Raw genomic sequence first — 23783 nt, 5'->3', positions numbered from 1 at the left:
AGCGGGGGGCGGGGAATCTTTGACTGGAAGGCGGCGGTTGAGAGGCGCGGGAGAGAAAAATGGCGGCGAGAGGAGGCGAAGCAGAGAGAGAGGAGCAGGGTGAGTGAGAGGGAGAAGAGGGGAGCAGGGAGAGGGGGACATTCTTCCCCCCCAAATAATGGTGCATTCCCCCCCCAAATGATGGAGCATTCTCCCCCCCCCCCCAGTGATGGTGCGTTCTTCCCCCCCCCCCCAAATGATGGTGCATTCCCCCCCCTCTCAGTGATGGTGCATTCTTCCCCCCCCCCAAATGATGGTGCATTCTTCTCCCCCCCCCCAAATGATGGTGCATTCTTCTCCCCCCCCCCCAAATGATGGTGCATTCTTCTCCCCCCCCCAAATGATGGTGCATTCTCTCCCCCCCCCAAATGATGGTGCATTCTCCCCCCCCCCCCAAATGATGGTGCATTCTCCCCCCCCCCCAAATGATGGTGCATTCTCCCCCCCCCCCAAATGATGGTGCATTCTCCCCCCCCCCCAAATGATGGTGCATTCTCCCCCCCCCCCAAATGATGGTGCATTCTCCCCCCCCCCCAAATGATGGTGCATTCTCTCCCCCCCCCCCCCAAATGATGGTGCATTCTCTCCCCCCCCCCCCCAAATGATGGTGCATTCTCTCCCCCCCCCCCCCAAATGATGGTGCATTCTCCCTCCCCCCCAAATGATGGTGCATTCTCCCTCCCCCCCAAATGATGGTGCATTCTCCCTCCCCCCCAAATGATGGTGCATCCCCCCCCCCAAATGATGGTGCATCCCCCCCCCCAAATGATGGTGCATCCCCCCCCCCCAAATGATGGTGCATCCCCCCCCCAAATGATGGTGCATCCCCCCCCAAATGATGGTGCATCCCCCCCCCCAAATGATGGTGCATCCCCCCCCCAAATGATGGTGCATCCCCCCCCCAAATGATGGTGCATCCCCCCCCAAATGATGGTGCATCCCCCCCCCCCCAAATGATGGTGCATCCCCCCCCCCCAAATGATGGTGCATCCCCCCCCCAAATGATGGTGCATCCCCCCCCCCCAAATGATGGTGCATCCCCCCCCCCCAAATGATGGTGCATCCCCCCCCCCCAAATGATGGTGCATCCCCCCCCCCCAAATGATGGTGCATCCCCCCCCCCAAATGATGGTGCATCCCCCCCCCCAAATGATGGTGCATCCCCCCCCCCAAATGATGGTGCATCCCCCCCCCCAAATGATGGTGCATCCCCCCCCCCAAATGATGGTGCATCCCCCCCCAAATGATGGTGCATCCCCCCCCCCAAATGATGGTGCATCCCCCCCCCCCAAATGATGGTGCATCCCCCCCCCCCAAATGATGGTGCATCCCCCCCCCCAAATGATGGTGCATCCCCCCCCCCAAATGATGGTGCATCCCCCCCCCCAAATGATGGTGCATCCCCCCCCCAAATGATGGTGCATCCCCCCCCCCAAATGATGGTGCACCCCCCCCCCCAAATGATGGTGCATCCCCCCCCCCAAATGATGGTGCATCCCCCCCCCCCAAATGATGGTGCATCCCCCCCCCCAAATGATGGTGCATCCCCCCCCCCAAATGATGGTGCATCCCCCCCCCCAAATGATGGTGCATCCCCCCCCCCAAATGATGGTGCATCCCCCCCCCCAAATGATGGTGCATCCCCCCCCCAAATGATGGTGCATCCCCCCCCCCAAATGATGGTGCATCCCCCCCCCCAAATGATGGTGCATCCCCCCCCCCAAATGATGGTGCATCCCCCCCCCCAAATGATGGTGCATCCCCCCCCCCCAAATGATGGTGCATCCCCCCCCCCCAAATGATGGTGCATCCCCCCCCCAAAATGATGGTGCATCCCCCCCCCAAATGATGGTGCATCCCCCCCCCCAAATGATGGTGCATCCCCCCCCCCCCCCAAATGATGGTGCATTCTCTCCCCCCCCCCCAAATGATGGTGCATTCTCTCCCCCCCCCCAAATGATGGTGCATTCTCTCCCCCCCCCCCCCAAATGATGGTGCATTCTCTCCCCCCCCAAATGATGGTGCATTCTCTCCCCCCCCCCCCCAAATGATGGTGCATTCTCTCCCCCCCCCCCAAATGATGGTGCATTCCCCCCCCCCCAAATGATGGTGCATTCTCTCCCCCCCCCCCAAATGATGGTGCATTCTCTCCCCCCCCCCCAAATGATGGTGCATTCTCTCCCCCCCCCCCAAATGATGGTGCATTCTCTCCCCCCCCCCCCCAAATGATGGTGCATTCTCTCCCCCCCCCCCCAAATGATGGTGCATTCTCTCCCCCCCCCCCAAATGATGGTGCATTCTCTCTCCCCCCCCCCCCAAATGATGGTGCATTCTCTCCCCCCCAATGATGGTGCATTCTCTCCCCCCCCCCAAATAATGGTGCATTCCCTCCCCCCCCAAATGATGGTGCATTCCCTCCCCCCCCAAATGATGGTGCATTCTCTCCCCCCCTCAAATAATGGTGCATTCTGCCCCCCCCCAAATAATGGTGCATTCTGCCCCCCCCAAATAATGGTGCATTCTGCCCCCCCCAAATAATGGTGCATTCTGCCCCCACCCCCAAATAATGGTGCATTCTGCCCCCCACCCCCCCAAATAACGGTACGCTCTGCCCCACCCCCCCCAAATAATGGTCCATTCTCCACCCCCCCACCCCAATTAACCATACACTCTCTTCCCCCCCCCCCCAATAATGGACCCCATTCATCCCCACCAGTACTGTACCCCAGTGTTATACAGCGACAGACCTGTCCCCACCAGTACTGTACCCCAGTGTTATCCAGCGACAGACCCGTCCCCACCAGTACTGTACCCCAGTGTTATACAGCGACAGACCCGTCCCCACCAGTACTGTACCCCAGTGTTATACAGCGACAGACCCGTCCCCACCAGTACTGTACCCCAGTGTTATACAGTGACAGACCCGTCCCCACCAGTACTGTACCCCAGTGTTATACAGTGACAGACCCGTCCCCACCAGTACTGTACCCCAGTGTTATACAGTGACAGACCCGTCCCCACCAGTACTGTACCCCAGTGTTATCCAGCGACAGACCCGTCCCCACCAGTACTGTACCCCAGTGTTATACAGCAACAGACCCGTCCCCACCAGTACTGTACCCCAGTGTTATACAGTGACAGACTCGTCCCCACCAGTAATGTACCCCAGTGTTATACAGTGACAGACTCGTCCCCACCAGTAATGTACCCCAGTGTTATACAGCGACAGACCCGTCCCCACCAGTACTGTACCCCAGTGTTATACAGTGACAGACCCGTCCCCACCAGTAATGTACCCCAGTGTTATACAGCGACAGACCCATCCCCACCAGTACTGTACCCCAGTGTTATACAGTGACAGACCCGTCCCCACCAGTAATGTACCCCAGTGTTATACAGCGACAGACCCATCCCCACCAGTACTGTACCCCAGTGTTATACAGTGATAGACCTGTATTCTCTCCATGAGTATTGTATATCTGAATTAGAGATGTCTTCTTGGGCATCTTGTCGCCGTGACTTGTCAGTTGGATGAAGTGCTTTAAAAGGTTAGTCATGGCACGAATCAGTTCCAGCCTCCCAGACTGCTTGGATCCACTACAGTTCGCCTACTGCCGCAACAGGTCCACAGCAGACGCCATCTCCCTGGCCCTGCACTCAACCCTGGAACACCTAGATAACAAGGACACCTATGTCAGACTTCTATTTATTGACTACAGCTCAGCCTTCATCACCATTATTCCCACGAAACTCTTCTCCAAACTCCGTGGCCTGGGCCTCGGCTCCTCCCTCTGCGACTGGATCCTGAACTTCCTACCCCACAGACCACAATCAGTAAGGAGAGGCAATAACACCTCCTCCATGATCATCCTCAACACCAGTGCCCCACAAGGCTGTGTTGTCAGCCCCCTACTATACTCCTTATACACCTATGACTGTGTGGCCAAATTCCCTCCAACTCGATTTTCAAGTTTGTTGACGACACCACCGTAGTGGGTCGGATCTCAAACAATGACGAGACAGAGTACAGGAATGAGATAGAGAATCTGGTGAACTGGTGCAGCAACAATAATCTCTCCCTCAATGTCAACTAAACGAAGGAGATTGTCATCGACTTCAGGAAGCGTAAAGGAGAACATGCCCCTGTCTATATCAACGGGGATGAGGTAGAAATGGTCGAGAGCTTCAAGTTTCTAGGTGTCCAGATCACCAACAACCTGTCCTGGTCCCCCCCATGCCGACACTATAGTTAAGAAAGCCCCACCAACGCTTCTACTTTCTCCAAAGAGTAAGGAAATTTGGCATGTCAGTTCCGACTTACCAACTTTTACAGATGCACCATAGAAAGCATTCTTTCTGGTTGTATCACAGCTTGGTATGGGCCCCTGCTCTGCCCAAGACCGCAAGGAACTACAAAAGGTCGTGAATGTAGCCCAGTCCCATCACGCAAACCAGCCTCCCATCCATTGACTCCACCTACACTTCCCGCTGCCTCGGGGAAAAGCAGGCAGCATAATCAAGGTCCCCATGCACCCCCGGACATTCTGTCTTCCACCTTCTTCCGTCGGGAAAAAGATACAAAAGTCTGAGGTCACGTACCAACCGCCTCAAGAACAGCTTCTTCCCTGCTGCTGTCAGACTTTTGAATGGACCTACCTCACATTAAGTTGATCTTTCTCTGCACCCTAGCTATGACTGTAACACTACATTCTGCATTCTCTCCTTTCCTTCTCTATGAATGGTATGCTTTGTCTGTATAGCGCGCAAGAAACAATACTTTTCACTGTATCCCAGTACATGTGACAATAATAAATCAAATCAAATATTAAGTTGATCTTTCTCTACACCCTAGCTGTGACTGTAACACTACATTCTGCACCCTCTCCTTTCCTTCTCTATGAACGGTATGCTTTGTATAGCGCGCAAGAAACAATACCTTTCACTGTGTCCCAATACATGTGACAAATCAAATGCTCTTCCGGAGTGCCAGCACGCATCCGATGGGCCGAGTGGCCTCCTCCTGCGCTGCAGGGATTCTGTGTAACGTGTCGGCTGCAACCTTCAGGCTGCGGGAGTCCGGAATCGTGACCTTTTGAACCCTTTCTGTTTTTGTAGATCTCCGCCCACCGGCAAGGAGGAAATCTGACCGGCTGTCGGCCACGGAGAGTAAAGAGAACTCGGTGAGTACTGGAGTGTTCGCTGCGACGTGGGGGCCAGCCCCCTCCACAGCTCCTCTTTCGCAACAGGTCCACAGCAGAATGATTCGCAAGAATGTTGTCGCACCCAAAATAACGGGGTGGAGAGGGATGAAGACTTGTCAGAATCGGGGTCGGGTTTGTTCAGTTTTTTGGGGGGTTTTTGTTTTGCAATGCGGTGGCTTTAGAGGTGACTTAACCGGAGCTTTTGCTGTGAAGGCTGTTGCGGACTTTGATGTGGAGATGCCGGCGTTGGACTGGGGTGAACACATTAAGAGTTTTAACAACACCAGGTTAAAGTCCAACAGGTTTATTTGGTAGCCAATACCATTAGCTTTCGGAGCGCTGCTCCTTCGTCAGGTGGAGTGGAAATGTGCTCTCAAACAGGGCACAGAGACACAAAATCAAGTTACAGAATACTGATTAGAATGCGAATCTCTACAGCCAACCAGGTCTTAAAGGTACAGACAATGTGAGTGGAGGGAGCATTAAGCACAGGTTAAAGAGATGTGTATTGTCTCCAGACAGGACAGCCAGCAAGTCCAGGAGGCAAGCTGTGGGGGTTACTGATAATGTGACATAAATCCAACATCCCGGTTTAGACCGTCCTCATGTGTGCGGAACTTGGCTATCAGTTTCTGCTCAGCGACTCTGCGCTGTCGTGTGTTGTGAAGGCCGCCTTGGAGAACGCTTACCCGAAGATCCAAGGCTGAATGCCCGTGACCGCGGAAGTGCTCCCCCACAGGAAGAGAACAGTCTTGCCTGGTGATTGTCGAGCGGTGTTCATTCATCCGTTGTCGTAGCGTCTGCATAGTTTCCCCAATGTACCATGCCTCGGGACATCCTTTCCTGCAGCGTATCAGGTAGACAACGTTGGCCGAGTTGATGCCAGCCTTTTAATTCATAGAATCCCTACAGTGCAGAAGGAGGCCATTCGGCCCATCGAGTCTGCATCGACCACAATCCCACCCAGGCCCTATCCCCATAACCCCTGCATTTATCCAAGCGAGTCCCCCTGACACTACGGGGCAATTTAGCATGGCCAATCCCCCTAACCCGCACATCTTTGGACACTAAGGGGCAATTTAGCATGGCCAATCCACCTAACCTGCACATCTTTGGACACTAAGGGGCAATTTAACATGGCCAATCCCCCTAACCTGCACATCTTTGGACACTAAGGGGCAATTTAGCATGGCCAATCCCCCTAACCTGCACATCTTTGGACACTAAGGGACAATTTAGCATGGCCAACCCACCTAACCTTCACATCTTTGGACACTAAGGGGCAATTTAGCATGGCCAATCCACCTAACCCGCGCATCTTTGGACACTAAGGGGCAATTTAGCATGGCCAATCCACCTAACCTGCACATCTTTGGACACTAAGGGACAATTTAGCATGGCCAATCCACCTAACCCGCACATCTTTGGACACTAAGAGGCAATTTAGCATGGCCAACCCACCTAACCTACACATCTTTGGACACTAAGGGGCAGTTTAGCATGGCCAATCCACCTAACCTGCACATCTTTGGACACTAAGGGGCAGTTTAGCACGGCCAATCCACCTAACCTGCACATCTTTGGACACTAAGGGGCGATTTAGCATGGCCAATCCACCTAACCTGCACATCTTTGGACACTAAGGGGCGATTTAGCATGGCCAATCCACCTAACCTGCACATCTTTGGACACTAAGGGGCGATTTAGCATGGCCAACCCACCTAACCTACACATCTTTGGACACTAAGGGGCGATTTAGCATGGCCAATCCACCTAACCCGCATATCTTTAGACTGTGGGAGGAAACTCACGCAGACAATCCGTGGACATGCAAGCTCCACACAGACAGTGATCCAAGCCGGGAATCGAACCCGGGTCCCAGGAACTGGGAGGCAGCAGTGCTAACCACAGTGCCGTCCCTCGCGGTCATCAGTAGATTCTTAATTCCAGATTTTTCTTTAACTAAATTCAAATTCCAGCCTCTGCCCAGGACATTAGCTGGGTTTCTGGATTAATAGTCTGGCGATAATACCACTGGGCCATCACAACTTTACCCTTCAAGTAACCAGACCAAGTCACAGAGTTCTCTTAAACAGCTGTTTTAATGCAAGCTGTAGTGAGGTCCCTGGACAGTTACAGGTCAGTGCCGGTAACTCGCCAGAGCCCAGAATTCAGGAATATACCAAGCAGTTATAGTTTTAAATTCGATTACAAGTAATTAGCACATACCAATCAAGATATAGGAGTTATCTCTATCCACTCACAGTTATTGATTAAGGTTACATCATTCATTAGATACAGATATTAAAATCTATCACAACACCTCAAGATTGCTTCACTATAATATCCAATCAGTGTGTAGACTTGATTTTTTTTTATTCATTCCTGGGACATGGGCGTCGCTGGCTGGGCCCAGCATTTATTGCCCATCCCTAGTTGCCCCTTGGAGGGCAGTTGAGAGTCAACCACATTGCTGTGGCTCTGGAGTCACATGTAGGCCAGACCGGGGTAAGGACGGCAGATTTCCTTCCCTAAAGGGAACCAGATGGGTTTTTCCGACAATGGGTCATCAGTAGATTCTTAATTCCAGAGATTTTTTATTGAATTCAAATTCCACCATCTGCCGTGGCGGGGATTCGAACCCGGGTCCCCCAGAACATTAGCTGAGTTTCTGGATTAATAGTCTAGCCACTAGGCCATCATCACCTCCCTATCGCTCATTGCCCTTTGATCTGACTTTCTCGCCTGGCCCATTCCAGAGAGGGGCAGTTAAGAGTCGACCACATTGCTGTGTGTGTGGCCTGGAGTCACGTGTAGGCCAGACCGGGGTAAGGACGGCAGATTTCAGTTCAAGCTTAATTTCATTCATTAGTGTCACAATCTGCTTACATTAACACCGCAATGAAGTTACTGTGAAATTCCCCCAGTCGCCACACCAGCACCTGTTCGGGTACATTGAGGGAGAATTTAGCACCTAACCAGCGCGTCTTTCAGACTGTGGGAGGAAACCGGAGCAGCCGGAGGAAACCCTGGTGGGATTCGAACCCAGGGTCCCCAGGATAGTGGTTGAGTTTCTGGATTAATAATCTAGCGATAATACCACGAGGCCATTGCGTCCAGTTATAGAACAAAGGACAGTACAGCACAGGAACAGGCCCTTCGGCCCTCCAAGCCTGCGCCAATCATAAGTAGACCAACCGCTTATATCCCCCTATTCCCCGTCTGTTCATGTGTCTATCCAGATTCGTCTTAAATGTGGCTAACGTATCTGCCTCAACCTCCTCACTTGGCAGCGCAATCCAGGCCCCCACCACACTCTGTGTAAAACAACTTCTCCCGCACATCTCCACTGAACCTTCCCCCCTGACCTTGAACTTGTGCTCCCTTGGAATTGTCATTTCTGCCCTGGGAAAAAGCTTCCAACTGTTCACCCTATAAACTTCTGTCAGGTTGCCTCTCGGCCTTTGTTGTTCCAGGGAGAACAATCGCAGTTCATTCACTCCCTCCTCGTACCAGGCAACATCCTGCTAAAACTTTTCTGTGCTCCCTCCAAAGCCTCCACGTCCTTCTGGTAGTGTGGTGACCAGAATTGAACACTATATTCCAAATGTGGCCTAACCCAATGTTTCATACGACTGAAATATTTTATTTTATATAACTGAGAGGGTTGATCTCCTCTCAGAACTAACTCTCAACCACTCATAGAGGAATACCTTCCTTCATAATCTGTTAAAGTCCGTGTGAGAGATAGTACGATCTACCGACAGCAACTTTTCCTGATTAAATCAAGATAATCCCGAGACTCTCTCTTTAAAATTCAACAAGTAACACTTTATTTATCTAACTAATAGTGAATAGGTTAACTGAACTATTAACAACCCGAATAAAACAGGATTCTAATGGAATGTTGTTTAGATAAATACAACTCCCACTTGTTAACACAAACATTTTTAGTCACACACAAAATGCAACCAGGTTTGTCGTCTTCCGAAACCTCCTTTCTCCTTTGCTGATTTCTTCTTCCTGCTGTTCTTATTTTTTGGGATTGAGATGAGGCTTTCTCTTAAGACATCAATGCGGCTGTTACACGGGCAGAGAGTTGCTGTGGGTTTCCTCCCACACTCCAAAGATGTGCAGCTTGGGTGGATTGGCCATGCTAAATTGCCCCCTTAGGGTCCAAAGATGTGCGGGTTTGGTGGATTGGCCATGCTAAATTGCCCCCTCAGTGTCCAAAGATGTGTAGGTTAGGGTGGATTGGCCATGCTAAATTGTCCCTTAGTGTCCAAAGATGTGTAGGTTAGGTGGATTGGCCGTGCTAAATTGCCCCCTTAGGGTCCAAAGATGTGCAAGTTAGGTGGATTGGCCGTGCTAAATTGCCCCTTTAGGGTCCAAAGATGTGCAAGTTAGGTGGATTGGCCGTGCTAAATTGTCCCTTAGTGTCCAAAGATGTGCAAGTTAGGTGGATTGGCCATGCTAAATTGTCCCTTAGTGTCCAAAGATGTGCAAGTTAGGTGGATTGGCCGTGCTAAATTGCCCCCTTAGGGTCCAAAGATGTGCAAGTTAGGTGGATTGGCCGTGCTAAATTGTCCCTTAGTGTCCAAAGATGTGCAAGTTAGGTGGATTGGCCACGCTAAATTGCCCCTTAGTGTCAGGGGGATTAGCAGGGTAAATATGTGGGGTTATGGGGATAGGGCCTGGGTGGGATTGTGGTTGGTGCAGACTTGATGGGCCAAACGGCCTCCCTCTGCACTGTACGGATTCTGAGATTGGTTTGCAAAGACTCTTCCCTCTGTGACCATGGGACCTTTTTTGCAACCTTGCATGTGACCAGATGCCCTTGCCACGTCAAGACGCCAAGCATGTGGAGGCTTTGGCGAGGGTGCAGAAGAGGTTTACCAGGATGCGGCCTGGATCAGAGGGTCTGAGCTATAAGGAGAGGCTGGACAAACTCGGGTTGTTTTCTCTGGAGCGGCGGAGGCTGGGGGGGGAGACCTGATCGAAGTCTAGAAAATGATGAGAGGCAGAGATAGGGTCGACAGTCAGAATCTTTCTCCCCCAGAGTTGAAATGTCTAATGCTAGGAGGGGGGCACGGGCTTAAGGTGAGAGGGGGAAAGTTTAAAGGAGATGTGAGGGGCAAGTTTTTTACACAGAGTGTGGTTGGTGTGTGGAACGCGCTGCCAGGGGTGGGGGTGATGGAGGCAGATACGATAGGGGCGTTTAAGGGGCTTTTAGATAAACACATGAATATGCGAGGAGTAGAGGGATATGGACCAAGGGCAGGCAGAAGGGATTAGTTTAATTTGGCATCAGGCTTGACACAACATGATGGGCCGAAGGGTTGTACTATATTGTTCTATGTCTGTGTTTCTCTCTCAAGCTGTGAGCTGGACTAAGCTGTTACTCAGCAGTTGTCTTCTGGCAGTTTTCTGGAGCTGGTTTTAAATCCCACCCCCCCCCCCCCCGCCCCCGATGGTATTCCAAAATCCCCACGGCAGGATTGGTTTACAGATTACCAAAACATCAAATTCAAATCTAATAGGCTGCTGCTAATTCAAGTGCCGATTTCAAATTGATGGGTTAAAGTTCATGAAACAACCTGATTCTAATGCCTAAAGCCTGTTACCAAAGCAATCCTGTTGTTTTTTTGCCCCCGATGCTTTGTTTTAGACTGCGTGCTGGATTTTTGCACCTGCAATTCTTTTAGTCCCCCCAAAAAAATCTACCTTTTAAAACACCGTGCAACGCCGTCTGCTCTGGGCATTTTTACGCTCCCCGTTAAATCGTGCTGACCTAATTCGTGCATCGTTACAGGGAAAGGGTCGGAGAATGGGGATGAGAAAAATATCAGCCATGATTGAATGGCGGAGCAGACTCGATGGGCCGAGTGGCCTAATTCTGCTCCTATGGTTACGAGTTATCAGTGGTATCCCAGTTTGTGTCGGTCTCTGTGGCTATCACTCCCTCCTTCCAGTTCCAGATGTCTGATTTAATGAATTATCCCAGACTAATAACCCTGGTGCTCATCAGTGAAGACTTTTCTAAGAAGACCTTTTTTTTTTCTCTCACTGGGTGGCACGGTGGGTTAGCACTGCTGCCTCACAGCGCCAGGAGCCCGGGTTCGATTCCCGGCTCGGGTCCCGAGGCAGCGGGAAGTCTACACATCCCGCTGCCTCGGGAAAAACAGCCAGCATAATCAAGGACCCCACGCACCCCGGACACACTCTCTTCCACCCCCCCTGTGTGGAGTTTGCACGTTCTCCCCGTGTCTGCGTGGGTTTCCTCCGGGTGCTCCGGTTTCCCCCCTCAGTCCGAAAGGCGTGCGGGTTAGGTGCATTGGCCGTGCTAAATTCTCCCTCAGTGTTACCCGAACAGGCGCCGGACTGTGACGACTAGGGGGATTTTTACAGTAACTTGATTGCAGTGTTAATGTAAGCCTACTTGTGACACTAATAAATAAACTTAATCTCACATTGAAAGCTACAAGATACTTAAAGGAATAGACAGGGGGAGATGCAGGTAAGGTTAGAACCAGGGGGCTCAATTTCAACATAAGGGGGAAAGCTACTTAGGACCAAGGTGAGGAACAATCTCTTTTCAGAGAGAGCGTGGACACAGGCCCTTCGGTCTAACTTGTCCATGATAAATTGCCCCTTAGTGTCCAAAGATGTGCAGGTTAGGTGGATTGGCCATGCTAAATTTCCCCTTAGTGTCCAAAGATGTGCAGGTTAGGTGGATTGGCCATGCTAAATTGCCCCTTAGTGTCCAAAGATGTGCAGGTTAGGTGGATTGGCCATGCTAAATTGCCCCTTAGTGTCCAAAGATGTGTAGGTTAGGTGGATTGGCCGTGCTAAATTGCCCCTTAGTGTCCAAAGATGTGCAGGTTACGTGGATTGGCCATGCTAAATTGCCCCTTAGTGTCCAAAGATGTGCAGGTTAGGTGGATCCCTCGATCCCTTTAGCCCCAAGAGCTATGTCGAATTTCTTCTTGAAATCACACAACGTTCAGGAAGCGTAGTGGAGAACATGCCCCTGTCTACATCAACGGGGCTGAAGTACAAAGCGTCGTGATTTTCATGTTTTTAGGTGTCCAGATCACCAACAACCTGTTCTGGTCCCCCCATGCCGACACTATAGTTAAGAAAGCCCCACCAACGCCTCTACTTTCTCAGGAGGCTAAGGAAATTTGGCATGTCAGCTACGACTCTCACCAACTTTTACAGATGCACCATAGAAAGCATCCTTTCTGGTTGTATCACAGCTTGGTATGGGGCTCCTGCTCTGCCCAAGACCGCAAGGAACTACAAAGGGTTGTGAATGTAGCCCAATCCATCACACAAACCAGTCTCCCATCCATTGACTCTGTCTACACTTCCCGCTGCCTCGGGGAAAAGCAGCCAGCATAATCAAGGACCCCACGCACCCCGGACATTCTCTCTTCCACCACCTTCCGTCAGGAAAAAGACACAAAAGTCTGAGGTCACGCACCAACCGACTCAAGAACAGCTTCTTCCCTGCTGCCATCAGACTTTTGAATGGACCTACCTTATATGAAGTTGATCTTTCTCTACACCCTAGCTATGACTGTAACACTACATTCTGCACTCTCTCCTTTCCTTCTCTATGAACGGTATGATTTGTCTGTATAGCGCGCAAGAAACAACACTTTTCACTGTATACTAATACATGTGACAATAATAAATCAAATCCAAACGTTTTGTCCTCAACTACTTTCTGTGGGAGTGAATTCCACCACCCTCTGGGTGAAGAAATTTCTCCTCACCTCAGTCCTAAAAGGTTTCCCCCCTTATCCTCAAACTATGACCCCCCTAGTTCTGGACTCCCCCCACCATCGGGAACATTCTTTCTGAATCTACCCTGTCTAACCCTGTTAGAATTTTATAAGTTTCTATGAGATCCCCTCTCACTCTTCTAAACTCCAGTGAATATAATCCTAACCGACTTAGTCTCTCCTCGTATGACAGACCCGCCATCCCAGGAATCAGCCTGGTAAACCTTCGCTGCGCTCCCTCTATAGCAAGGACATCCTTCCTCAGATAAGGAGACCAAAACTGCGCACAATACTCCAGGTGTGGCCTCACCAACGCCCTGTACAATTGCAGCAAAACATCCCTATCCCTGTACTCAAATCCTCTCGCTATGAAGGCCAACATTTGCCTTCTTTACTGCCTGCTGTACCTGGGCGCTTACTCTCAGCGACTGATGCACGAGGACTCCAAGGTCTCGCTGAGTATCCGCCTCTCTCAATTTACACCCATTCAAAGAACAATCTGTCTTCCTATTATTGCTACCAACGTGGATAATCTCAGATTTACCCACGTTATGCTGCATCTGCTAAGCTTATGCCCATTCCCCCTGAGATCTTTTACATTTCTCCAAGGTGAGTGTCAGTAAAACATCCCTATTCCTGTACCCAAATCCTCTCGCTATGAAGGACAACATACAATTTGCCTTCTTCACTGTCTGCTGTACCTGCACGGGAGCGGTAGGCTTGGATGAGCTAGTGGAGAGGTGAATGAAGTGGACAGTTCGGGTATGTTGGGAGGCAGTCAGTGTAGACTGAGGGGAGGCAGTCAGCTTCCGATCCGTGCGTAGTGAAGCTTCCTCGGCCTGCGACAGATTCGGCCGACCTCTCTCTCTCTCGCGGCACTGACCCAGTCTCCTCGCTGCCCAACAGGTGCAGCCGCTGAAACGCTCCATCGTTCTGAAAAGGATCGAGCCCCAGAAACATGCGGTAAGTGGCGAGTGTTCCCCCTCGGCGGGTCTGGGAAGCGGGAAGCCAGCGGGAAAGCTGCCTGGGAGCTAACCTGCTTTCCTTTCTCTTTTTCCCTCTCCCTCGCTGTTTAGCGGAAACAGATTCTGGGAGAGACTCGCCAAAGCCCCACGGTAAGAAATAAACTCGCCTCCGTTTCAACCCCCCCCTCTCTGTTTCTGTTTATTCATCACCCTCATGTCTTAGTCTCTTCCCCCTCCGCGTCTCGGGTTCCCCGCTCCCTCCCCCCCGACCTCCGCGTCTCGGGTTCCCCGCTCCCTCCCCCCCGACCTCCGCGTCTCCGGTTCCCCGCTCCCTCCCCCCCGACCTCCGCGTCTCCGGTTCCCCGCTCCCTCCTCCGCGTCTCCGGTTCCCCGCTCCCCCCCCCCCCCCGACCTCCGCGTCTCCGGTTCCCCGCTCCCTCTCCCCGACCTCCGCGTCTCCGGTTCCCCGCTCCCTCTCCCCGACCTCCGCGTCGCCGGTTCCCCGCTCCCTCTCCCCGACCTCCGCGTCTCCGGTTCCCCGCTCCCTCTCCCCGACCTCCGGTTCCCCGCTCCCTCCCCCCACCTCCGCGTCTCCGCTTCCCCGATCCCCCACCCCCGCGTCTCCGGTTCCCCGCTCCCTCCCCCCACCCCCGCGTCTCCGGTTCCCCGCTCCCTCCCCCCAACCCCCCGCGTCTCCGGTTCCCCGCTCCCTCCCCCCGACCCCCGCGTCTCCGGTTCCCCGCTCCCTCCCCCCGACCTCCGCGTCTCCGGTTCCCCGCTCCCTCCCCCCGACCTCCGCTTCCCCACTCCCTCCCCCGACCGCCGCGTCTCCGGTTCCCTGCTCCCTCTCCGTGTCTCCGCTTCCCCCCCGCCCCCTGCTCCCCATTCCCTGGCCAGTGACTGCCAGGCTTGGCTCTTGATGTATTGGCAGAACCGAACACTAACCCAGTTCTCTCTCTCTCTCACCCAGCTGACCAAATCTGTCACCGCTGTTCCGAGACGCAGCCCGCGGGTAAGTGTACAGACTGACTCTCTCAGGTGGAATTAAAGGGGATTGGGGGAAGAGCCAGAGATGTGGGAATGCGGGAAAATCCCCATCCCACCCTGCATGTGTGGTCTGGATTTGGACACAGCTGTTCGGTCTGGCTGGGCACCATCGCAACCTTCGAAATGCGATGAAAGAAATGCATGGGAGGAGCAAAGACATCCTGGCGGTGGGCGGGGTGGGGTTCTGAACTCAGAGTAACCGGGCGGCTCCTCGAAACAGCGCAGACTCTAAAGGGTTAAATGGGCAAAATTTAGCACCTCGTAGTACGCTCCGTCAGTGAGCCTCCCTGGACAGCAGCAGGTTGGGAGTGGGAGTGTACGCGGGTCACACGCGCATGGTGGGGGGTGTTTGTGTGTGTGTCGCGTGCACGGGGGTGTGTTTGTTGCGTGCGGGGGTTGTGCGTGTGTGTGTCGCACACGGGGGGGGGGCGCGTGTGTGTGTGTGTGTGTGTCGCGCGCGGGGGGGATGTGTGTGTGTCGCGCGCGCGGGGGTGTGTGTGTGTCGCGCGCGCGGGGGGGTGTGTGTGTCGCGCGCGTGCGCAGGGGGTGTTTGTGTGTGGGTCGCGTGCACGAGGGTGTGTTTGTGTGTGTGTCACACGCGGGGGGGTGTGAGTGTGTGTGTGTCACGCGCGGGGGGATGTGAGTGTGTGTGTCACGCGCGGGGGGATGTGTGTGTGTCACGCGCCGGGGGGGGTGTGAGTGTGTGTGTGTCACGTGCGGGGGGATGTGAGTGTGTGTGTCACACGCGCGGGGGGATGTGAGTGTGTGTGTCACGCGCGGGGGGGGTGTGAGTGTGTGTGTCACGCGCGGGGGGGGTGTGAGTGTGTGTGTGTCACGCGCGGGGGGATGTGAGTGTGTGTGTCACACGCGCGGGGGGATGTGAGTGTGTGTGTCACGCGCGGGGGGGGTGTGAGTGTGTGTGTCACGCGCGGGGGGGGTGTGAGTGTGTGTGTCACGCGCGGGGGGGGTGTGAGTGTGTGTGTCACGCGCGGGGGGGTGTGTGTGTGTGTCACGCGCGGGGGGGTGTGAGTGTGTGTGTCACGCGCGGGGGGGTGTGAGTGTGTGTGTCACGCGTGGGGGGGTGTGAGTGTGTGTGTCACGCGCGGGGGGGTGTGAGTGTGTGTGTCACGCGCGGGGGGGTGTGAGTGTGTGTGTCACGCGCGGGGGGGTGTGAGTGTGTGTGTCACGCGCGGGGGGGTGTGAGTGTGTGTGTCACGCGCGGGGGGGTGTGAGTGTGTGTGTCACGCGCGGGGGGGTGTGAGTGTGTGTGTGTGTCGCGTGCGCGGGGGGGTGTTTGTGTGTGGGTCACGCGCGGGGGGGGATGTTTGTGTGTTGCGTGTGGCAGGGAGGTCTCCCTTGGGAGGGGTTTGCGTGGCCGCGTGCACGGACACAGTGGCCTCCTTCGTATCCCGCACGGTTGACGGGCAAACGGATTTTGTTTCTCAGATATCCGCGGAGGCCGTGAAGGAGAACGTTTGCCTCGGAGACTCGGCGCGGTCGGAGGCCGGTCAGCCCCACTCCACGCCGACGGCACTGAGCCCCCCTGCCGAGGAGGCGGGGGCCCCTCCGGTCGCGGACCGCAGCACGGTGATGTCCCAGAAGGTGCGGCGTTCGTACAGCCGCCTGAGCCCCTTCGGCGTCCACGCCCTGAACACCAGCCGCAGCTTCGGCGAATCGCCGCGCCCACCCAGCGACGCCTCCGACACGTCCACGCCCAACCAGCCGGCCCCCTCATCGCGCCGCTCCTTCTTCGGCTTCGACAGGCTGCTGGCCGCCGACACCACGCCGGGGGTCTCGCCGGTGAAACCTTTGACCCCCAAGGAGGCGGAGCTGTCGGCACGGGTCGCCCCGGCGACCGCCCCGCTGGACGTCGACATCCCCGGGATCCCCGTCGCCAAGGGGAAGAAGAAGAAACGGAAAGTCCCCCAGATTGAGGTGAGACCGGAGCGAATCCCGGGGTCTTTCCACGGGGATATCTGAGTTTGCCCCCCGTTACGCCAACCCCCGTGTCAATTGCCGCCCCTCGGGTCAGAAGGTCATGGGTTCACCCTGGGCACCTTTTCTTCTCTTCATGGCTGGGCCCAGCATTAATTACCCATCCCCAGTTGCCCCTTGGAGGGCAGTTGAGAGACAACCACATTGCTGTGGCTCTGGAGTCACATGTAGGCCAGACCGGGGTAAGGACGGCAGATTTCCTTCCCTAAAGGGAACCAGATGGGTTTTTCCGACAATGGGTCATCAGTAGATTCTTAATCCCAGATATTTTTTATCGAATTCAAATTCCACCACCTGCCGTGGCGGGATTCGAACCCGGGTCCCCCAGAACATTAGCTGAGTTTCTGGATTAATAGTGTGGTGATAATACCACTAGGCCATTGCCTCCCCCTTCTCTCCTCCTGAGTTCCCTAAGCACTGCCGCGGTGACCATACCGATACTGAGGGAGTGCCGCACTGTCGGGAGGCACCCTCGGTCAAATGAGATGTTAAACCCTCTGTTCAGCGTCAAAGCACAGCCTCCCCCTACTGCCCCCCCAACAAATTGGCGTCACTTCGAGTGGCCAGTAGACATTCCTGAAACCAAAGGGGCTATCCGGTCGTCAGCATGTGGGATCTTGCTGTGCGGAGATTGGCTACCTCGCCACGACACCAACCAGCGCGCTCTGGAAGTAGATCCCTGGTTAGGGAGTTGTGCTGAGGTTGTGAAAAGGCGGGACTCCCCCTGCACGCCACACGCAATGGCTGATCTGACTTGGGCAGCACAGTGGTTAGCACTGCTGCCTCACAGCGCCAGGGACCCGGGTTCGATTCCCGGCCTTGGGTCACTGTCTGTGCAGAATCTGCACGTTCTCCCCGTGCCTGCGTGGGTTTCATCCGGGTGCTCCGGTTTCCTCCCAATAGTCCCAAGGATGTGCGGGTTAGGTGGATTGGCCATGCTAAATTGTCCAGAGCCTGGATGGAATTTCATTTGATTTATTATTGTCACGTGTATTGGGATACAGTGAAAAGCATTGTTTCTTGCGCGCTATACAGACAAAGCATGCCGTTCATAGAGAAGGAATCAAAGAGAACAAAGAAAATTACAGCACAGGAACAGGCCCTTCGGCCCTCCAAGCCTGCACCGACCATGCTGCCCGTCTGAACTAAAACCCCCTACCCTTCCGGGGACCATATTCCTCTATTCCCATCCTATTCATGTATTTGTCCAGACGCCCCTTAAAAGTCACTACCGTATCCGCTTCCACTCCCTCCCCCGGCAACTAGTTCCAGGCACCCACCACCCACTGTGTAAAAAATCTGCCTTGTACATCTCCCTTAAACCTTGTGCCCCCCCCTAGTAATTGACTCTTCCACTCTGGGGAAAAAGCTTCTGACTATCCACTCTGTCCATGCCTCTCATAATCTTGTAGACTTCTATCAGGTCTCCCCTCAACCTCCGTCGTTCCAGTGAGAACAAACCAAGTTTCTCCAACCCCATCTCATAGCTAATGCCCTCCATACCAGGCAACATCTTGGTAAATCTTTTCTGTAACCTCTCCAAAGCCTCCACATCCTTCTGGTAGTGTGGCGACCAGAATTGAACACTATATTCCAAGTGCGGCCTCACTAAGGTTCTATAAAGCTGCAACTTGCCAATTTTAAAACTCAGTGCCCCGGCCGATGAAGGCAAGCGTGCCGTATGCCTTCTTGGCTACATTCTCCACCTGCATTGCCACTTTCAGTGACCTGTGTACCTGTACACCCAGATCCCTCTGCCTATCAATACTCTTAAAGGTTCTGCCATTTACAGTATATTTCCTATCTGTATTAGACCGTCCAAAATGCATTACCTCACATTTGTCCGGATTAAACTCCATCTGCCATCTCTCCGCCCAAGTCGCCAACTGATCTATATCCTGCTGTATCCTCTGATGGTCCTCATCGCTATCCACAAATCCACCAACCTTTGTGTCGTCCGCAAACGTACTAATCAAACCAGTTACATTTTCCTCCAAATCATTTATATATATTACAAACAGCAAAGGTCCCAGCACTGATCCCTGAGGAACACCACTTGTCACAGCCCTCCATTCAGAAACACACCCTTCCACTGCTACTCTCTGAATCGAGAGAGTGCAGAATGTAGTGTTACAGTCATAACTAGGGTGTGGAGAAAAATCAACTTTAATGCGAGGGAGGCCCATTCAAAAGTCTGACAGCAGCAGGGAAGAAGCTGTTCTTGAGTCGGTTGGTACATGACTTCAGACTTTTGTATCTTTTTCCCGACGGAAGAAGGTGGAAGAGAGAATGTCCGGGTGCGTGGGGGTCCTTGATTATGCTGGCTGCTTTTCCCCGAGGCAGCGGGAAGTGTAGACAGAGTCAATGGATGGGAGGCTGGTTTGCGTGATGGATTGGGCTACATTCACAATCTTTTGTAGATCCTTGCGGTCTTGGGCAGAGCAGGAGCCCAGACCAAGCTGTGATACAACCAGAAAGAATGCTTTCTATGGTGCATCTGTAAAAGTTGGTGAGAATCGTAGCGGACATGTCAAATTTCCTTAGTCTTCTGAGAAAGTAGAGGCGTTGGTGGGGCTTTCTTAACTATAGTGTCGGCTTGGGGGGACCAGGACAGGTTGTTGGTGATCTGGACACCTAAAAGCTTGAAGCTCTCGACCCTTTCTACTTCGGATTGTGGTCAGTGCAAACCCGATGGGCCGAACGGCCTCCTCCTGCACTGTAGGGACTCTGTGATTTCTTGCGAGATTCCCATCGCCTGTTTTTTCTTTCCGGTAGAAGTCGGAGCTGGACGAGTGGGCCGCCCAGATGAACGCGACTTTCGAAGAGGCAGAACGCTTCGATTTGCTCGTGGAGTGACCCGGAATCGGCGGGAGCTGCCGTGCCTTCCTGGGACAAGGGTCGGGGGGGTTGGGGGGGAGGGAGGGGGGGGTAGAGACTAAAGGGCTCCGTAGTGACGCGAACCTTGTAAGCGGCAAGCCAACCATTTGGCGAGGCACAGAACTCTCTTTACACAGTAGTTGTCGGGGCAGAGAAGGTCCGGGAACTGCATCCACGGCGAGTAATCAGTGTTCTTTGAGAGTGGCTGCTCGGATCAACGTCCCCTTGGAATTTTAACCTTCATCGATAAGCCTAAAGATCTTCACCCCCCTGGTGCTTTCCAACATTTAACTGTGGGGCAGCACAGTGGGTTAGCACTGCTGTCTCAGGGACCCGGGTTCGATTCCCGGCTTGGGTCACTTTGCGGAGTCTGCACGTTCTCCCTGCGTGGGTTTCCTCTGGGTGCTCCGGTTTCCTCCCACAGTCCGAAAGACGTGCTGGTTAGGGCGCATTGGCCGTGCTAAATTCGCTCTGTATACCCGGACAGGCGCCGGAGTGTGGCGACGATGGGAATTTTACAGTAACTTCATTGAGGTGTGAATGTAAACCTACTTGTGACTAATAAATATACTTTACCCTTCCCCCACGTCCCCTCCAACGCCACTTACAGAGCCATAACCTTGCCGTACGCTCTGTGACTGAATCTTATGTGCTGATAATGTGCGCCAAGGGACTATTTATCATCTGTCTGGCCAAGATGGCATCCTTCTTGGGATCCAGCGCTGGCAGTCTAGGTCAAACGGTTCCCCCACAAGCAACAGCCAAGCGCTAAATCCTGCCGGGAGAGACAGGTCCCGGAGGGAAAGAGGGTGAAAGGTCCCTCGTGAAAATTAATAGTGCGTCACTTCATCCTGATGCTCACAGACCTGCCTTTGATTTCTTTTTAACAAAAATATTCCACATTCTGGTCAATTTTGATAACTCTCCGGGGCAGGTAGGAAAATATTAAACGTCTTGAATTGTTTTGTTTAAAAAAAAACACCTTTTTTTTCTTTTTAAAAATGTGAATCTGTTTACCAGGGACCCGGGTTCGATTCCCGGCTCCGGTCACTGTCTGTGTGGAGTTTTTCACGTTCTCCCCGTGTTTGCGTGGGTTTCCTCCGGGTGCTCCGGTTTCCTCCCACTGTCCTAAAATGTGCGGATTAGGTGGATTGGCCGTGCTAAATTGTCCAAAGATGCACAGTAAGAAGTCTCACAACACCAGGTTAAAGTCCAACAGGTTTATTTGGTAGCACGAGCTTTCGGAGCGCCACTCCTTGATCAGGGGGTGACTCCGAAAGCTCGTGCTACCAAATAAACTGGTTGGACTTTAACCTGGTGTTGTGAGACTTCTTACTGTGCCCACCCCAGTCCAACACCGGCATCTCCACATCATGTCCAAAGACGTGCAGGTTAGGTGGATTGGCCATGCTAAATTGCCCCTCAGTGTCTAAAGATGTGAAGGTTAGGTGGTTTGGCCATGCTAAATTGCCCCTTAGTGTCCAAAGATGTGTAGGTTAGGGGGATTGGCCATGCTAAATTGCCCCTTAGCGTCCAAAGATGTGCAGGTTAGGTGGATTGGCCATGCTAAATTGCCCCTTAGTGTCCAAAGATGTGCAGGTTAGGTGGATTGGCCATGCTAAATTGCCCCTTAGCGTCCAAAGATGTGTAGGTTAGGTGGATTGGCCATGCTAAATTGCCCCTTAGTGTCCAAAGATGTGAAGGTTAGGGGGAATTGGCCATGCTAAATTGCCCCTTAGTGTCCAAAGATGTGAAGGTTAGGGGAAATTGGCCATGGTAGTGTGTGGGATGCTCTTTCAGATATTTGGTGCGGACTCAGTGGGTCGAAAAGTCTGCTTCTGCACTGTAGGGATTCTAAATGGTTCCATTCAAAAGTGGGGAGTGCGATCGCCGGATCTAAGGCTCCCACTTTATCAAATAAATGATGGTGATAGGTACATTATCCGCCAAGGTTAAACTGAATTCGGGAGATGATGTATTTTTCTATTGCTTATTTTTGTATTGGAACTGAACCGTTGACGCCTGTTAAGTGGAAGGACCTAACTCGCTGGTTAACAAACTAGTCACGGGAGTGTAGGTGGGGAGACTTGATCTCTCCACTGTAATAAGTGCCCTCTCTCGTGTGTAGAAGCATGTTTTGTTAGGATAAATAGTGACACACACACGCATCACGCGCAAGCCTGACAACATTGTGGTCGCATTTCAACTATTAGTGTCTATGTTAATGAAGCAGGTAACATTTTACAATTAAAAATGCTTTGTTTCGAATGTTTGTGTGTGTTGCAAAGCAGATTGCCAGACGGACATGGAAACTTTGGAGAGAGCGCAAAGAAGGTTCACCAGGATGTTGGCCTGGTCTCGAGGGCGTTGGCTATGAGGAGAGGTTGGATTCTTTTCGTAGAATCCCTACCGTGCAGAAGGAGGCCATTCGGCCCATCGAGCCTGCACCGACGACAATCTCACCCAGCCACTATCCCTGTAATCTCACGTATTCGCACTGCTAGTCCCCCTGACACTCGGGCAATTTCACCTAACCCTTTCAAATTGCATGGAGTCTGCACGTTCTCCCCGTGTCTGTGTGGGTTTCCTCCGGGTGCTCTGGTTTCCTCCCACAGTCCAAACGATGTGCAGATTAGGTGGATTGGCTATGCTAAATTGCTCCTTAGCATCCAAAGATGTGCAGGTTAGAGGGATTGGCCATGCTAAATTGCCCCTTAGTGTCCAAAGATTTGCGGGTTAGGTGGATTGGCCATGCTAAATTGCCCCTTAGTGTCCAAAAATGTGCAGATTCGGTGGATTGGCCATGCTAAACTGCCCCTTAGTGTCCAAAGATGTGCAGGTTAGGTGGATTGGCCATGCTAAATTGCCCCTTAGTGTCCAAAGATGTGCAGGTTAGGTGGATTGGCCATGCTAAATTGCCCCTTAGTGTCCAAAGATGTGCAGGTTAGGTGGATTGGCCATGCTAAATTGCCCCTTAGTGTCCAAAGATGTGCAGGTTCGGTGGATTGGCCATGCTAAATTGTCCCTTAGTGTCCAAAGATGTGTAGGTTAGGTGGATTGGCCATGCTAAATTGCCCCTTGGTATCCAAAGATTCGAGTTGATGATGGAGGCAGTGATCCTAAACTTGTATAAAGAGTGGGTTTCCTCCGGGTGCTCCGGTTTCCTCCCACAGTCCAAAGATGTGCGGGTTAGGTTGATTGGCCATGCTAAAATTGCCCCTTAGTGTCCTGAGATGCGTAGGTTAGAGGGATTAGTGGGTAAATATGTAGGGATATGGGGGTAGGGCCTGGGTGGGATTGTGGTCGGTGCAGACTCGATGGGCCAAATGGCCTCTTTCTGTACTGTAGGGTTTCTAGGAGTATCAGGATCTGCGCCTTAAGTGCTGTAGGCTACAGGGCTATGGACTCGAGGAGGTTCACCAGAACGATCCCGGGAATGAAAGGCTTGACGTATGAGGAGCGTTTGAGGACTCTGGGTCTGTACTCGATGGAGTTTAGAAGGATGGGGATGGGGAATCTCATTGAAACTTCCAGAATACTGAAAGGCCCGGATAGAGTGGACGTGGGGAAGATGTTTCCATTAGTCGGAGAGACTGGGATCCGAGGGCTCGGCCTCAGAGTAAAGGGACGGACCCTTTAGAACCGAGATGAGGAGGAATTTCTTCAGCCGGAGGGTGGGGGTGAATCTGTGGAATTCGTTGCCACAGAGGAGGCTGGGTCATCGAGTGTGTTGGAGACAGAGATAGATAGGTTCCCGATTGGTGAGGGGGGTCAAAGGGGAGAAATTGGGGGAGGATGGGGTTGAGAAACTTATCACCCATGATTGAATGGTGGAGCAGATGGGTCGAGTGGCCAATTCTGCTCCTATG

General features: G+C 53.0%; 1 protein-coding gene across 4 annotated transcripts; it reads left to right on the top strand.

Moving 5' to 3' along the window:
• On the top strand, positions 1-22188 carry cdca5 (cell division cycle associated 5). Of its 4 annotated transcripts, none has more exons than XM_078202799.1 (7): positions 1-99; positions 5155-5219; positions 13937-13993; positions 14107-14145; positions 14966-15007; positions 16501-16977; positions 19813-22187. In XM_078202799.1, the coding sequence occupies exons 1-7, from the start codon at positions 60-62 to the stop codon at positions 19891-19893; spliced, it is 801 nt and encodes a 266-aa protein (XP_078058925.1). In that variant the 5' UTR covers positions 1-59; the 3' UTR covers positions 19894-22187. The 4 variants fall into 4 exon arrangements, with proteins under 4 accessions (XP_078058925.1, XP_078058926.1, XP_078058924.1 ...); XM_078202800.1 differs by having other exon boundaries at positions 6-99; positions 14116-14145; positions 19813-22188; XM_078202798.1 differs by having other exon boundaries at positions 6-99; positions 14116-14145; positions 16489-16977; positions 19813-22188.
• The last annotated feature ends 1595 nt before the right edge of the window (positions 22189-23783 follow it).

The sequence above is a fragment of the Mustelus asterias genome, unplaced genomic scaffold (assembly GCF_964213995.1).
Source record: "Mustelus asterias unplaced genomic scaffold, sMusAst1.hap1.1 HAP1_SCAFFOLD_97, whole genome shotgun sequence".
NCBI classification, from domain to species: domain Eukaryota; kingdom Metazoa; phylum Chordata; class Chondrichthyes; order Carcharhiniformes; family Triakidae; genus Mustelus; species Mustelus asterias.
This window is presented reverse-complemented; position numbering and strand designations above follow the sequence as displayed.

Coding starts and splice junctions, on each gene's coding strand:
- cdca5 (XM_078202797.1), top strand. CDS start 60: ATGGCGGCGAGAGGAGGCGAAGCAGAGAGAGAGGAGCAGG. Junction 15,008..16,488: donor TTCCGAGACGCAGCCCGCGG/GTAAGTGTACAG, acceptor TTTGTTTCTCAG/ATATCCGCGGAGGCCGTGAA. Junction 16,978..19,812: donor GGAAAGTCCCCCAGATTGAG/GTGAGACCGGAG, acceptor TCTTTCCGGTAG/AAGTCGGAGCTGGACGAGTG.